General features: G+C 36.6%; 1 protein-coding gene across 6 annotated transcripts in view; it reads left to right on the top strand.

The window, feature by feature from the left end:
• The window catches only part of TRAPPC10 (trafficking protein particle complex subunit 10), a 45,471-nt gene that overhangs the window by 25,764 nt on the left and 3,669 nt on the right, over positions 1 to 16,038 (top strand). For 3 of the 6 annotated variants that reach the window (XM_067298102.1, XM_067298080.1, XM_013941669.2), the window contains 11 exons: positions 285 to 425; positions 2,903 to 3,015; positions 4,099 to 4,613; positions 7,892 to 8,033; positions 9,175 to 9,333; positions 10,486 to 10,715; positions 11,955 to 12,055; positions 12,531 to 12,657; positions 13,473 to 13,643; positions 14,910 to 15,087; positions 15,523 to 15,717. In XM_067298102.1, coding sequence (XP_067154203.1) covers positions 285 to 425; positions 2,903 to 3,015; positions 4,099 to 4,613; positions 7,892 to 8,033; positions 9,175 to 9,333; positions 10,486 to 10,715; positions 11,955 to 12,055; positions 12,531 to 12,657; positions 13,473 to 13,643; positions 14,910 to 15,087; positions 15,523 to 15,717 — 2,072 coding nt within the window. Of the gene's footprint in view, positions 1 to 284; positions 426 to 2,902; positions 3,016 to 4,098; positions 4,614 to 7,891; positions 8,034 to 9,174; positions 9,334 to 10,485; positions 10,716 to 11,954; positions 12,056 to 12,530; positions 12,658 to 13,472; positions 13,644 to 14,889; positions 15,088 to 15,522; positions 15,718 to 16,038 lie in introns of those variants that run through there. The other 3 variants (XR_010884437.1, XM_067298093.1, XM_067298108.1) reach the window with 3 other exon arrangements.

The following is a 16,038-nucleotide window of genomic DNA, read 5'->3' as shown; positions in this document are numbered from 1 at the left end:
ACCTCAGTTGCTTTAATTTATGGCAGATCTGTATATCAAGTCTTTCACTGACATGGTGTATTTAGACTAATTGCAGTTCTACTTAAGTGAACTATGTAAAGATTGGCCAAGTTGCTGATCTGCTACCAGCAAAATGAGTAGCATAATGGTTCACTGGATTTTGTTTGTATTCTTATGCAGTTTTACTCTTTCATCACCGTTTTTAAAAAATATATATATAGAAGGTTTTCATGGCCACAAAGGTTCTTATATCATTCTGTACTCTTATTTCTTTCTTTTTAAAGGAGGAAGAAAGGTCCACAGAAAGCAGAGGTCTATCTTCAAGGAGCACTGAAAACTTACCTTGCTGAGGGCTGGGCATTGCTTGTCACACATACGAGAAAACAATTAGCAGAATGTCAGAAACAGCTTGGGCAAATAGAAAAGTATCCTCTAAAAGACAGAGCCAGAAAATCAAGACTGGAAAAAATGATACTTCTGCTTCTTTTCTGACATGTATTTAATTTTTATTTAAGAGTAGAGACTGCCAAACATAAGACAGCTAGTTATTTCTAGTTTTTGTTGTTGCTGCTCATTAGGAGAGAGTTGGTTGTAGTTTTTTGTAGTTGTCGTTTTGGGGTGGGTTTTTTTGTTTTTTCAACATGTTGTTCACTTCAACCCTTTTACAGGTGGTGGGTGCTCTCCAATTTTAAATATGCCTGGGCTCTAGAGAGAGCAGGTGCAATGTGGATAGTGTGAAGTTCTTCATAAGCTCAGAAAATAAGTTTTGTTTGTTTGCATTTAGTTATCACAAGAGTCTGTAGTGATTGTTTTTCCCTTTTGGTAAATGTGGCATTTTTGCCTATATCAAGGAGCTTAATTTCTGAGCTTTCTTTCTATAACTGCTGCTACCTTATTCCTGTATCTGACCTGGCAGGGACTCTTCTGGCATTCATAATGGTAACGTTTTCCAGAAGTTAAAACACAGGCTTGGAAGATGAAGGGTTTTTTTATTATTATTTATTTCTGGCTTTGATCTCTTTTTTTATATGGGTGAGCTTATTTTTAAGTTGTATAAAAGCTCTTTGCTCAGTTTTCCGTGCGCAAATGAAATCTTATGTGTAAATGCTGTATGAATGCATGCTGATATGTGGTAGTTTGAGAGAATGATTTGGCCCAGTCCTGAAGTTTGGCAGACTTCAAATTCTTCACTTTATTCTCTGCATTATTTTCACACACAAACTCTGTCCACTATAAGTGTATTTTTTTAACATTAAATCTATGTCTGTGTTGCTGTCCTCTTGCTAAAAAAAAAAAAAAAAGGACCGTCTACTGACTGGCCTTGGGTACTTCATTGTATTCATTGTGGCATCAGAAACAGGTGCAACTTCAGTTCTGCTTTTTTGTTTTAGCCTAATACGTTGTTGCCTAAATCTAGTAGCTAACTTAAGTAATGTGGTTCTAATCTGAACTGTATGTTGAGTGCAGGATATTGCGTGTTATGGCAAAACCAGCAAATTTTGATATTTCTTGACATTTAGGGGGAAAAAAGAGTACTGCTTTCATTGATGCTGTAGCTTTAAATGAAATTCCTCTAGGTGTTTCAACCTGGGATGGTCTGCTTAACAGAGAATGCTTTCTGCAGGACAGTTCTTGTGTAAACTGCAAGGAAGGATTCAGCTTTCTTAGTGGTCCTTCTGGCTAAAAAAGTGTAGGTTTTTATTTGCTTGAAAGCTCACATTTTAGTCTCTTCTAAGTGACAGTACTAGAGATCTTACTGTAACTGAAAATCAGTTGTGTGTGTGGGGGGGGGTTGTTTTGTTTGTTTTTAAACATTAGACTTAAGCATTTTAAATGTCTGGCTCCTTTAAAAATTCGAACCCCTCAAAATTCGAACCCCTCAAAATTCGAACCCCTCAAAATTCGAACCCCTCAAAATTCGAACCCCTCAAAATTCGAACCCCTCAAAATTCGAACCCCTCAAAATTCGAACCCCTCAAAATTCGAACCCCTCAAAATTCGAACCCCTCAAAATTCGAACCCCTCAAAATTCGAACCCCTCAAAATTCGAACCCCTCAAAATTCGAACCCCTCAAAATTCGAACCCCTCAAAATTCGAACCCCTCAAAATTCGAACCCCTCAAAATTCGAACCCCTCAAAATTCGAACCCCTCAAAATTCGAACCCCTCAAAATTCGAACCCCTCAAAATTCGAACCCCTCAAAATTCGAACCCCTCAAAATTCGAACCCCTCAAAATTCGAACCCCTCAAAATTCGAACCCCTCAAAATTCGAACCCCTCAAAATTCGAACCCCTCAAAATTCGAACCCCTCAAAATTCGAACCCCTCAAATTTTTTTGCTTCAGTACAGATGTTTTTAAAAATGCTGAACCAGTAGTATTGTAGTCTTAACTAAATATTTAAATGAGCATTTGTATCCCCAGCACTTGAGTATAAAGAATGCCTTATGACTTGGTTATGGCAAATGGTACTGTAATAGCTGGCAGATTCTCAGCAAGCTGATAGGGCACACCAGTAAATTAGAATGTAATCAAATACTAAAGTTACTTAATTTTAAATGCTGGGTAGTCTAAAGCAACACATTGGGGCTTAACTTACATGCTGCATGTATCTGTTGTCAAATAATGAATTTTCAATGCTTGGTAATCTTTTTAGATATAAAAAAAAGATTGTTCAGGTTAAACAGGTCTTTTTTAGAAGGTCTGCTGAAAAGTAAAGATTCTGCAATATTCTCAGGTGATAGTAAATCTTTCATTGTTTCTTTCCCAATGGAAAATTCTGATGATGATAAAAGCAGGTCTTGTATCACAGATTAGAAAATCAGTGCTTGAACTGTCTCATTTTCAGTCAGACTTCTGAAATGTTGTATGTTTCTACCTCATGTTTCCTTAACTTTGTTAGTTATCTTCAAATGAGCAGCCTTTTAGCCAGTGATAATCACTTAACAGAAGATGAACGCAAACGCTTCTGCCAAGAAATTCTAGATTTTGCCAATCAGCAAGCAGAGAGTCAAGGTGAGTCTGGCTCTTTAATATGTAAAGTTCAAGTTGCTGTAATCTGATCTACAAGTAAATTAAGTTTTGTTTTTTTTTTTCCCCCCTGATTGGATTCCCTACTTCTTGTACAACTTCTGAACCAACATGGTTATTTTCCTGTCATCTCCAGAACATTCATAAAATATTTGAAATATTTGTAAATATTTATTTGATATAAATGGAAGATGAAAGGGTAATTAACAGTTTCATTCTGAATACCAGAAAGCCTTTGTTCTCCCTTCCCTATCTGTTTCTCTGCTTGGATGGCTCAAAATTTATCTTCTGCCTTTTTCAATTCCTAACTTACCTTTGTTCCTGCATTGCTCTAGCAGCTCTGCGATCATGCCATTTCTTCTTCTGCTGTTAAATCTCTTCCTGCAGCTTATTATTTTGACAACTTTCCTTTTCCCTCTGTTCTTCCCTCTACTTCAGCAGTATTTTGTCCTCAAAAATTGGTCATAATTCAATTTCATACTGAGTATGTTTTGTAGCTCTGAAGACTTATTTTTTATGTAACTTTTTTGTGATGAATGGACATACCATAAGGAATATGTTATTTTCGGCTTGCTTCTTGTACTGTTTTTGGTACTGCTAGCAGTATTGTTTTTTGAAAACTGCTTGTATGGTAAAGATGATGGCTCAAGGTACCTGTTTGGTCATTAGTTTCATAAACTTGTATTTGCTGTTAGTTTATGTGGGAAGTTTGTCACTTTATGGTACTGTGCTCATTTACAACACTTTAAGTAGTAGTGAAATGTTAAACTTCCATGTAGATATCTCTTCAGTTAGTCCTTTTAATAGCCTAAATAGTAATAAAAATTCTAGTAGGTGACCTGAATTGTCAGAAAAAACTCTCAGCATCATAAGTCTCTTATGTTTCTATGCAAGATAAAACTTAAAATAGTGAAGTATTGATTTGTGAAAGGATATGTTGTGAAAAGATTTGAAAGTTGTTGATCTGATTAATTTTAGGGATTAATACTTTGAAACTTTTTTAAGAAAATAGATTTGCTGATGTTTAGTAGCATTACAGAAGAATAAAATCTGTTTTTATCTTTCCAGGTCAAAAGGTTATACTGTCTATGCACTCCTTTGCGCAGTTGAAAACTCTACATTTTGACCCTCCAAATGCTGTTGTCCATGTGGGTGGAAAGTTGTCTGTTGAGCTGACTTTGCTGAGCCAAATGCCCATCCCGGTCCAAGTGGATCAGATTGCCATCTATGTTCACTTCAACATTGAGAAAAATAGTTACAGAAAAACAGCCGAGTGGCTCACTAAGCACAAAACTTCCAATGGTGTTATCAACTTTCCAAATGAGGTTGCAGGCTTTCCTTTGTCGAGAAACAACTTGCCAGCACTGGAGTTATATGAAATGTATGAACGAAGTCCCTCTGATAACTCTTTGAACACAACAGGAATTATCTGCAAAAATGTGCACATGCTACTACGAAGGCAGGAGAGCAGCACCTCTTTGGATATACCCTCAGGGGTGACTCTAGAAGATGGGGCTCACATGTTAAAATGTAATGACTTAATACTGGAACCAGGGATCAATAAAATATCTTTCAAAACTCAGGTATGTTTTTATAATTGAGTCAGCGTAGCACGCAAGAGAAGAATTAAAAGCACTTGCTAAAGAAGAGCATAGCACTGACAAGCGGTATCTGTATTGCTTCCTCTTACAGCTTTGTTGATGCTGTTCCCGTTGTGGCTTTCTCTTTGTTCTAGATCTTAATTTCTCTTGAAGCGGTGCAGTTGTTTGTGTATTGGTAACTCTTCTATTTGCAGTCATTAGAATCAGATTTCCAAAACTTATTTTAAAATACCTACTTGATTATTGCTGCCAAAAATAAAACCAATAAGTTCACATACAACATATTGTACTGCTCATCAAGTTACTTTCTTCAAAATAATGTTCAAGATGTTTGATGGGAATGTATTTTCTAGCCTTTAGTAAGTGAATATATAATTCAATTTGGTTGATAGTATGCTTTTTCACTGTAGAGAATGGTAGAATATATTTTGTTTAGCAGCTATAGTAAACCTGCATGCAAGAAAGTTGACAAAATTGAATTGAACTTTGAGTGCATGAATCTAGTTGATTGCTCATGCAAATCTCCTCTTTCCTGTGGCAGCAAGTCCGTATGTTCTTGCATTTCCATTCATTATGGAAGATTAAGATGAATAGTGGAGGCAAATACCTGTGAAAACAGGGAGTAAGTGTCTAAATGCCACCCTTGGAAAATGGAGTTAGAGATCTGCTTCTGCCATGTAGTGTTGTTATGAACCTCCTGCAAGTGCCTACTTGAATGTGCTTTCTGGTTCAGCTTAATCTTTTGAAGTAGTGTTTGTTTTTGTTTTTTTTCCTCTCTCCCCTTCTCCTCCCCAGCAAACTAAGCGCTCCCAATAGCTGCTGAAATTGCTGAAATGTGTGAGGACAGTATTGGTCAGGAATTCTAGTAGTAATGTAGTGTGAGCATAAGGAATGATTGCACAGTAACTGGAAATCAGCAGACTCTGAGTACCAGTCCTGATTTTTACCACTTAATTATGTGGCCTTGTGCTTTGCTGTTCTGTTTTTATTATTACTAGAGAAATGGGGAAAGGCATGTACCTGATGACTTAGTTCTAGGAGCTGAAATGCCAAGTATTTTCAGAAGTGAGACTTCAGCATCTGTTTGGAATTCTAGCAGTAGGAGATTTTGGCCTCAATTATCTTTTCATTCTCTTTTTTTTTTGGGGGGGGGGAGATTAACATCTGTCTTCCTCCTCTGTAACCATTTGTAGGGAGGTATCTAGTAGAGTTCAATACTACAGTAATGAACTTCAGTGTAGAGAGAACTTAAGTGAGAAAATTCTGAGGAACTCAGTGTTGCATCTGAAGGATTAACAAGAGATGAGACAGCACAATGAGGAATGTAACAGCTGTACCATAGCTGCTTCATTTTCTGAGCATTATCCATCCTATATATTGAAAGGGGTATGGATTCTGTGAAGAAAAAAATGCATTTTTTGGTCATATATGTTATATGCCTGCTACCTTTGCATTTTCTAATTGCTTTAAAGTTAACTTTGATCCCTTTTATGAAACTAATTTTGAAATGAGACTCTAGATGTCTGCTTTTGATGACCAAAAATTGATAGCTTAGCAGTGCTGGCCAGGAGGTTTCTTTCAGCCTTCTTAGCATATTTTAGGGGTTTCATTTCAGAGATTTTAACTTTCTCCTTTTTTATTCTTAATTTCCATCTTGCTGTAGAACTTTTAGTCTGAAGCTGGATGAAGTTTCTGCAGGTTGACATGCTCTGCCTTTCTCTTCCTCCAGCAGTGGGGCAGAAAGCACTAGAGATGTGCTTCTTTACAGGTGTAGGCTCTTGTGGAGCCTGTGTGCACAGCAGGTATCTCAAGAAGGAGGTTCAGTTCAAGCCCCTCTTGACACAATGTGAATTGGCAGTCATGCCATTTGAACTATCAGTCTACTGGCCTCACTCTTTCAGGTTTCTAATTCTTTCGAAGGATTTAATGGGATTTGGAGATGTTAGAGGTCTGGCTGCAGATGCAGTATTTTGTAAAATAAATGTGTCTATAGAATCGAATCTTAAGTGAACCTTACTATGTCACTTCTGAATTACATAGCTGTCCAGAGAATAGAATTTTTTTTCTAAATTTTGCTGGAATAATGCTTAATTGCACTGCTTCCACAGAAAGAGGAATGACTGTGCTCCTGAGATGCAAAGGGAATTGATTCCTTCTGTAGATCTTAGGCTGATGAACAGCATTACTTATGCTAACTGACAGTGACCTTCCAAATTTAATCCCTTTCATTGTGTGTGTTCAAGCTTTACAACAGATGATAAAGTATTATTTAAGTTCTTCAGGCTAGTATTCCCATCGCATGTTGATGTTTAAATGATGTATGTATGAAAGACTTCACAGGTGCTTTTCCATTTAGAAGGCATTCAAGGGATGAAACTTAGTGACTATAATTTCAAAATACATAATGCTGAATTTCAGTCGCATTTGCTTGTAAATAACTGTATATAAGTGAAGCTTGAATGTTATGCCATTCCAGCTGTTTTCCCTACCCTTTAATCCTGTTCTTTGGGTTTAATTCTGCCCAGCATCAACATTTACATGCTACTAGTGACACTTGATAAAGTGGCGCATGGAAAAAGAAAGCATTGTCCATTCCGTTGCAGTAATAGCCAAGAGCAGATAGAATCAAGAATAAATATACTAGCAGATGATAATGCTATAGTTTTGCTTCTTATCATATTGTTATCTAAAAACATCTAGAATACCATATTAAGAGTAAGGGAAGAGTTTGAAGTAAAATGTGTAGTACTTTTGGAAATCACTTGCATTAAGGCTGGAGCAGAAGCATATGAAATCGATAGGCTTGTCATGAGCTGAAGGCTGTGCCTTACACAAATGTAGTATCTTATGAATGTCAGCCAAATAAGCACTTTGCTGCTGCTTGCTAAATATCATTTTGGTAGCTAATAAATATAATTACATTTTAATGTGTGTGGCGCTTGGAGGAAAACAAACACCCAAAGAACAGCAGCTTGTCAGGGTAGTTACGGTATTAGTTACTCTGATTATTGGTATGTGTGAATTAACATGACACTTGTTCTTGAATCAGTCAGCACTCTAGAGCTTGTATCTTAATGGGGGAAAAGGTGATCCTTGGTGGAAAATCTTGTCACTTATTCCCAGAATGATTGTTTGCTTTTATTAATTAAAACAAAGTATCTAATAGAAATGAACTGAGAAACTTGCTTCTCTTTCAGTAGAGGGTTTGCTCTAAAAGTACTGGCTAAATAGAAAAATCCTTTTAAATGTTTTCTCCCAAGGCCAAAGAACCTGGGACATACACGCTCAGGCAACTGTGCACTTCAGTGGGAAAAGTACAGTTTGTCCTTCTTCATATTTACCCAATTGTACAGTATGATGTGTATTCTCAGGAGCCCCAGCTAAAAGTGGAACCAATGACTGGTACGTACAGTTGTTACACTGCAGTTGTATTGATGATCTTTTCTCACAGGAGTAGATAAAATGTTTTTCATCTTTAATTTTATTCAGGATTGTTTTGGCTTGCTCTTAATTTTGAGCTAGAAGTTTATTTTAAACTCTTATTTTTCAAGTTATCAATCAAGTATGCTGTGTCAGTGATAGATAGTATTCAACAACTAATTTCAGCGTTTAGCTCAAATTTGAAGAAGTAGTGTCACTTAAATATCAGGCATGAATTGGCCTCCTACACAGATTAGGAGGAGTGAATATTTAAATTCATCATTGACTGAACTTCTTATTGGCTAGTTTTGTGACACTGCAGTGTCTTTGGTACTTAAAAAAAAAAAAAAAAAAAAAGGTCACGAGAAATGAGTTCCTCTTCTAGAGGTGATAACCTAAAATTTTAAAATCAGTGCTGAGTGCATCCATTGCGTTTGTGGACAGTTGAGCACTATGTGTTGTAGCATTTGTTACAGTGTATAAACTGAAGTTAATAGTGATTTGATTTTCAAGTTATAAATTGAGGTAGATGAGGAGCTGATAGGCATTCTATGGAACCATTCCAGTTATGGGCATTGCATTGTGTGGCAAAGGAAGGCCAGGCATACTGGGGAGAGGGGAGCTAATCAAATTAGCTACCCCTGTAAAATTGATGGTTGTGATTCAGATCTCTGAGAATTTGTGTGCATATTGGCGTTCTAATAATCTTGGTTATGTAAATACAGCCTGTGGGTATGACTGGCATCATAGGTGCAGAAATACAAAGCTGTCCACAACCTGCAGAACTTAAACTTGGCAATATCTTTCACTGAGTTTTGTGCTGCTGGAGACAGCACAGAATGTACTGTGTCATGCACAGTATGTGAGCCAGCTAATCCAAACCTAGCTCAGATGCAATCAGCATGCAGAAACAGGTGGTTTCAAGTCAAGTGACTGAAATTAACTCTTGGATGGCTTAACATGTTGCATAACATCAAAACCCAAAACTTCTAAGTTACCCTAATGTAATGAGAAATTGCCTGGGAATATTTGCTTGTAAATGCTTGCTAGCAAACATTAGCATGTTGAAACCATCTAATAAGGACTATTGGAATACATGAACAATTTTGCTTTTTTCCTTCAGATAGCCTTTTGGCTGGCATTCCACAGAAGGTGAAATTCACAGTAATTACTGGCCATTACAACATGAAGAGTGGAGATGCTTTGCAGCTCAGTAACGCTGATGCCATGCCTGCTCTGTACAATCCAGAGATCAAGGCAGTCATCTATTCCAACACAAGGGGTAAGCAATAGAGTGAAAATTAATACTCTTTAACAATCCAAAAGTTCAGTAATCCTGAAGTAAAGCTGTAGCTATTAGTATGAAGAACACTGACACTGTCTCTTTCAGTAGCCATTATTAACTGAAGTTATTTAGGGACTTGCCGGTCAGCACTTCAGTGCAAGAAAGGTCTTTAAACTTTCACCTCTAGTAAAGCAATAGCATGAACTTTCAGCAAACAGCTGGGCAATTTTCACTTTCATGGGTGAAGGTCAATAGGTATGGAGAGGAAGTAGCTTTTGAGGTGAGCATCTTTTGTGATTTCCAAGTGAATTGTGATGATCTTCTGTTCCTATGCAGGCTGTGTTTTAACTAGACTACTGTAAAGTAATCTAGGTAGGTTTTTACTTAGTGCTCTGTGTAAATAAAGTATTTTCTTGAGATAGAGCTTCATTTTAAACAGATGACATCCTAGTTCTCTTTTTTTTTTCCTGTGCTTGGGTTCTGTATTGTCTTCTCAGTTGCTCAAGTGTACCGTAATTTTTACATAAATGGAGAGAGCAGTGTTAATAGACTTAAAGTTGAGATTAATTAAAATAGACTCTACAGAGGCATCCTGTATGTAGTATTTTAAAGATATATGATTACTAATCAAAAATAGTGATATGTGTGTTTTCAGTAAGTGGTAAGTTTGTTTGAAGTGAAAAGGAACTGTGAGACTAAGAAGCTACAGGATGATGTAAAAACTGCAATGTGTGTCAGATGATAGACTAAAGTAGCTCTTTACCTACTTTGAAGCTTGGTATCAGATTGTTGTCTTTGGCGCTTTCTTGAATATTGGAAGGGACTACTACACTGAATGTGTTGGTTACCTTCCTGCAGTCTTTGAGATGGATAGAGCATTGTCAGTGGGAAATTGTGAACAGCAGTGGTATTGAAGATGTGAAGGTTATAGCTCGTGTGAGGAGTTTAATGTGGAGTTAGGTAATGTGGTTTCTGGTTGCTGGTTTTGCAAGCGTGGAGGTCTTGCCAGTAGATGCTTATGGTACCACCTATTTTCTATTGCGTTTAGCTCTTCAGGCTAATTTTTTTTACTTAATTACAGATTAAAATGAAAATTGGGAAGGGATGAACAGTTTTAAACCATTTTTTCCCCATTCTACAAAACTATAGAAAAGATCTCAGAATCGTCATTAAGGATTCAGTCTTCTGAAAAGATCACGAGCATCAGTTTGCCAGTGACTCCTGCATATCATGTGATTGAGTTTGAACTAGAAGTCATATATTTGCCATCAACCCCAGAATCTGCAGTGGAGAGAGAAAATACTGTAAATAAAGAAGCTCACAGGAAAAACAAAGAGAAACAGAAACCAGACAACCGCATGGCTACTGTTGACCAAAAAGTAAGGTGATATTTGACCTTGAGATTGATTTGATCACAAGGGCATGCACTCAAAATATAAATTGTGGTGATGAGGGAACTGGTTGCATAGAAATGACTTTCTCTTAAAGGTTATAAATGCAAAAATCATACCAGATGTTTATAAATGTAAAGAATACATGAGCAAAAATATGCTTTTAGTATATGGCCAACTGTTCTCCTGGTTAGCCCTCTTAAGAGTTTTGATTAGCCCTCTTAAGAGTTTTGGTGTTGTAGCGCTCACAGTTTGTTTAGGATGAAGGATACTCCTGTCTTTTTGAAAGTTGGAATGGTGTCTTTAAAAGTGCCATGAATGAGATCCTCCCTTCTGACTTATGGGAAGGATATTTCTTCCACTTGTAGAGCATCTGTACACTGTACTTGAGCAATACAGTATAGGGTTTCAAGCTGCCACATTCCATAGTTGGAGGTAAGTTTTCTTCTTAATTTTTGCTATGGAGGGTGAATAAAATGAGCAACGTAAAGATGCTATTCAGTTAACAGCAAAATGAACTTGGAATCATCACCTTTCACAGGGTTACACCTTGCTAAAATTGATTGAAGCGCACTGCCTTATATCCTTGTGTGTGAAGAATGGGGTGAAGATGTATAGCTATAAGCTGGCATTCCTAGAACTAAAACGCTACTAAAACATGCAATCTTTCTCTGCCTATAAAAAAAAGTTACTTAGTGTGCATGCTTTAGAGTTAGAAGCAATGGCACCATTCAGTTAAGGTGAAATTCTTTAGTTAAGCATGCTGCTTAAAGCTGAAACAAATATATGTTTAATATATATAAATTAATGTTAAGCTTGTATTTAATGTAGTTTACTATATAAGTAGAGTGTGTGTATGCATGTATATATGTATTATATTTCAGTAATAAGTCTTAATCGAAATTTATTTTATACTGACATTTTATCCAATTTTAGCATTAGGGTACTATCAGTATTGTCACTGTCCTCTTTTCTTTCTTGTATTCACCTTCCTATCTATTTTTGACATTTGTGTTCTTCAGAACTAGATATGGTCAGTTTCCACAGAAAAGTTTCTTCTAGACTTCATACTAGCTCACAAGAAAACGAAAGACTAGTGTTCTGTCAGATGTGTTTTTGACCCCCTGCCCCCCACACCCACTTTGGATGCATTAGATCTAGACACTTATTGAGGAAAAGAAAACTATTATGCCAATGACTAAGAACTGTGTTCCTTTTTCCCTTTAGGTAACCATTGATTGTCCTTGGTCAATTTACTCCACTATTATCGCATTAACATTCTGCATACCTTTTAATGCCAAGCATTCCTTATTGTCAGCTGGCAAGCGGTAATGTATTCATTAAATATTTATTGTTTCTTTCCTCTTACAAAGTGTGGAGGTGGAATTTCATAAGTAATATTTCTAGTCAGCCTGTCTTTTTTTTTTTTTTTTTTTTAAGTCAGGGTTTTGCTGTCTTGCAGCTTCCCACTGGAAGCTTGTTTATTTCCTCTGGTGCACTTTCCTAGCAATAAAACAAATATGTGGTTTCAGCCATTTTGGAAATAAGACCGCAAGATAAACCAGGCTAAACTATTTCTGTGTAGTTATTGGGTTTTATTTAATATGCGAGAGAGAATGTTTTACAGCCTTATTTCTTCACACTCCTAAATATAGTTATTGAGAAAAGAGAGAAAGAAATGACCTGCCATTCTGTTTTTGCTTGAGTTGTGCACTTTGGAAAGAATGCTATGGACATGTACTCTTAAGCGTAATTGTTCAAATTTGCTATGTAATTCAACAAACCATTTATCTTGTTTTTCAGGAAATACGTGCAAGTCTGTGTACAGAATTTGTCAGAACTCTGTTTCCAGCTTTCAGACAACAGCCTAAAAAATTCTGCTAGTTGTGCAGATTTGCAGCTGGTACCTCTGAACCCTGAATCTCAACAGGTAAAGACTCTCTTGGTGGTATATGAGCTCACTGATAGGAGAGCTAGGTATGAAACTTCTTGTTAGTGAAATTATTAGCACCTCTGCATATATGTTTTGCAATAAGTACAGCTGATAATTGATATTTTTGTCAGATTTTTGCAGTCCTTAGACAGTAACTTTTATTCTTAAAGATGTTTTGGGAAAGCATTTACATCCACAGATCTCAGATCAAATTCTAAAACCTGCACAAATGATTAGATAAGTTTCCAAACTCCTCCTTTTGCCTCTTGCAAAGAACCACATTCCAATTGGTGTTTCAAAAGAATGCATTTCACTTCATACCACATTTAGACCAGGCTTAAAGAAACTTCAGGAAACTGTTTGGGCACTTAACCTGAGTCAGATTTACAGTAGCATTGGCCATTCCATCAGTTTCTTTGAACCTGGTCTAAACGTGGTAACAGGTTGGTCTTTCTTGGTGACTAGGAAAATGATATGCAAACGTACTTCAGCTCTCTCTTACCTTTGACTTTTGAATAAAATATTTTTCCTAGTTGTTGAATGTGAAATGTTTTCTTCTGAAACACTGATTCTGACAGTAAAATGTCTCACTCTTTTTAAGTCTTGGACAGCACACATCTAATTGAAAGATTTCACTAGCAGCTAATGGTTTTGGTTGCATATTTTCACTGAATTTATTTTATACTGAAAAGATTTGTTTTGTTTTATAAACTCTAATGCCAGAATAGACATACGCATGTGAACATGTATTTCTACTTTTTTGTTCCTCAGGAGGGAAAGAGCTGATACTATGAACAAATATTCTCTTTCAGGTCATATACAGTAAGCAATCAATATTCTTTGTATGGGAATTGAAGTGGACAAAAGAGCTTCCCCTGTCCTTGCAGTGCCTGTTTTCAGTCAGCTTTTGTCCAGCTACCTCTGAAGAACAGTCCCTTTCCCTGAAGCCATTCACTTATGAATTCCAAGTGGAGAATTTTTTTGTAAGTATTCTTCTGTATATCCAAATATTAGGAAACCCTATTCAGTTAACATGTGTGAAAGGGAGCAGTCAAAAATATGTTTAAAAACTTCTGTTTACATAATGAGATTGATACCTATAGAGGATTGTTGGAAAGCTAGTTTGTTGAACCACAAAAATGGAGGGGAGGTGGAATCATGTACTTGCCACTGGAATCAAAAAAAGAATTTGTGTTTCCTTGATCTTGTGGTTTTTGGTGTTGGTGGTTGCTTCTTTTGTGTTTTCCCCTCCCTAGGCTTGTGCTGTTGAGGCTCTGCTTAGACTACTGAGCTGCTTTCTGCCCCACTTGCTTAAGACAGCCATCTCCAAAGCAAATGGCTATTTCCCAAAATCTTTTTTGTTGAAAGCATTTGAATTGTTTCAGTAGTGCTTGAGATGAGCTCTTCTAATGAAATATTTAGGGTTTTTTAGGCCATTATCTGAAATGTTTCTTTCCCTTTATGGACAAACTCTCTGTTCCTTTGATCAGCTGGGAAGCTTATAGGCCTGATAAAACCTCTTATTAAAAGAATTCTCTTAACAGTGTTTAATCTCATCTCTAAAGTCAGTCTTGTGTTGTCCTTTTTGATGCTTGGGTAAAAATTAACAAAATGAAGTCTGTCGTATTTCCTTTTGTCCTTTTCTTGATGCTTATTACAAATTGGCACTGAGCAAAATTTTAGGTATTTGCTTACCTACTGACATGCAACTAGCAATTGTTGGCACTTGTTTCCCTAAAAATATCCAGAAAGATACTGATACTAAACATGTTAATGATTTTTGTAGAAATTTAATTTTGTAGTAATTAAGAATTAGTTCTTTGGTAGTGCGAACACCTTCGTTCTGGGGACTACGATGGTAAGAGTGAAGTAGTTTTCTCCTGTATTACCCAGAATTTGAGCAATGTGATCAGAAAGTGAGGAGTCGAAACTAAAGCTTGTTTAAATAATAAAAAGATTTAGAAGCACTAAAAGGCTGGAGAGTTAAAGCACAGAAATGGAGGGAAAAATTGTGTATTTACTGCTGGTATCAAAAACAATTGTTTGAATCAGATTTGGTTTGCTTGCTTGTTCGCTTCATTACATTACTCAGTTTGAGCATTACTTACAACTGAACCTTGTATTAAAAAGATGTAATAGGATGTGGATGTTAAACTTGCACTTTGTACTGTATCGATTGTCCAATTTTCTTTAAACACAAATAAAACACCCCTTTTTTCTCGATAACAGCACTGTTTTCTTCCTGACAGACATTGTATAATGTGAAAACTGAAATTTTTCCCCCGTTGGGGGCAGAGTATTGTAAAACAGGCTCACTCTGCTCTTTAGAGGTGTCCATCACCCGGCTTGCGGACCTCTTAGAAGTTGACAAAGATGAAGCCTTAACAGAGTCGGATGGGTATTGTACAACAAAACTGATGTATGAAGGTAAGAATGTTTTTCTTGATATAACTCTTAAGCATGTTGAAAAGATTCTCCAGTTTTTTGTTTTGATAATGACATCTGCCAGACCGTCCAGGGCCATTGTCTTGTATTGTGTATATGGCTGCTCAGTAAAGCAGTTCTCATTTCAGTAGTCTGAGAACATATACATGTATATATATATATTTTTTTTTCCTCACTAATCTATACTAAAGTGGAATATAAATACTGTTTGGGCTGGACAGATGCTTCCTTGAGGCTGAAGTATATTGATCCCTTTTGGGTAGGGCTGGTTTCTTACTTTGCACAGCTGTTCGCATACAAAAGTCTGTGAGCTTCTAGATATTGTGAAGATACTGATTAAAGAATGTTCTAAAACTGTACTGAGGGTTCTCCGTTCTCAAAAAAGATTCTTATAGTATTTTCTCTCTATTTTTGCAGTTGTTGACAACAGCAGTAACTGGGCAGTCTGTGGAAAAAGTTCTGGAGTGATATCTATGCCTGTAGCAGCTCGAGCAACTCACAAAGTCCACATGGAAGTGATGCCGCTCTTTGCTGGATATCTACCCTTTCCTGATGTCAGATTATTTAAATACCTCCCTCATCATTCTGCTCACTCCATGCAACTTGATGCTGGTAAAGCTATCTTGACTACATGGCTACTTATAGAAATGATTCTGCTTCTTCCATGTCCTTGTGTAAAGAGGAAAGCAAGGAGAGGAAGTGCATTAACTAAGTACTTTTAGGTTCTTTTGTTAATTTCATTTCACAGTTCTGGTTGAAATTTACAGAAAGCTGCTCTAACAGGAATATTGAATTCAGGTTGTAGCCTTACTCTGTGAGAGGGAATAATAAACTAATTGTTTTCTTATATATCCTTTAAAGATCCTTTATATATCCTTATCCTTTGCATAGTTATCACTGAATTCATAACCAAGTGAAAATTCACTTGATAAC

This window comes from Apteryx mantelli, chromosome 1 (genome assembly GCF_036417845.1).
Source record: "Apteryx mantelli isolate bAptMan1 chromosome 1, bAptMan1.hap1, whole genome shotgun sequence".
In the NCBI taxonomy this organism is placed as follows: domain Eukaryota; kingdom Metazoa; phylum Chordata; class Aves; order Apterygiformes; family Apterygidae; genus Apteryx; species Apteryx mantelli.
Note: the sequence above shows the minus strand (reverse complement) of the source record. Positions and strands in the feature narration are given on the sequence as shown.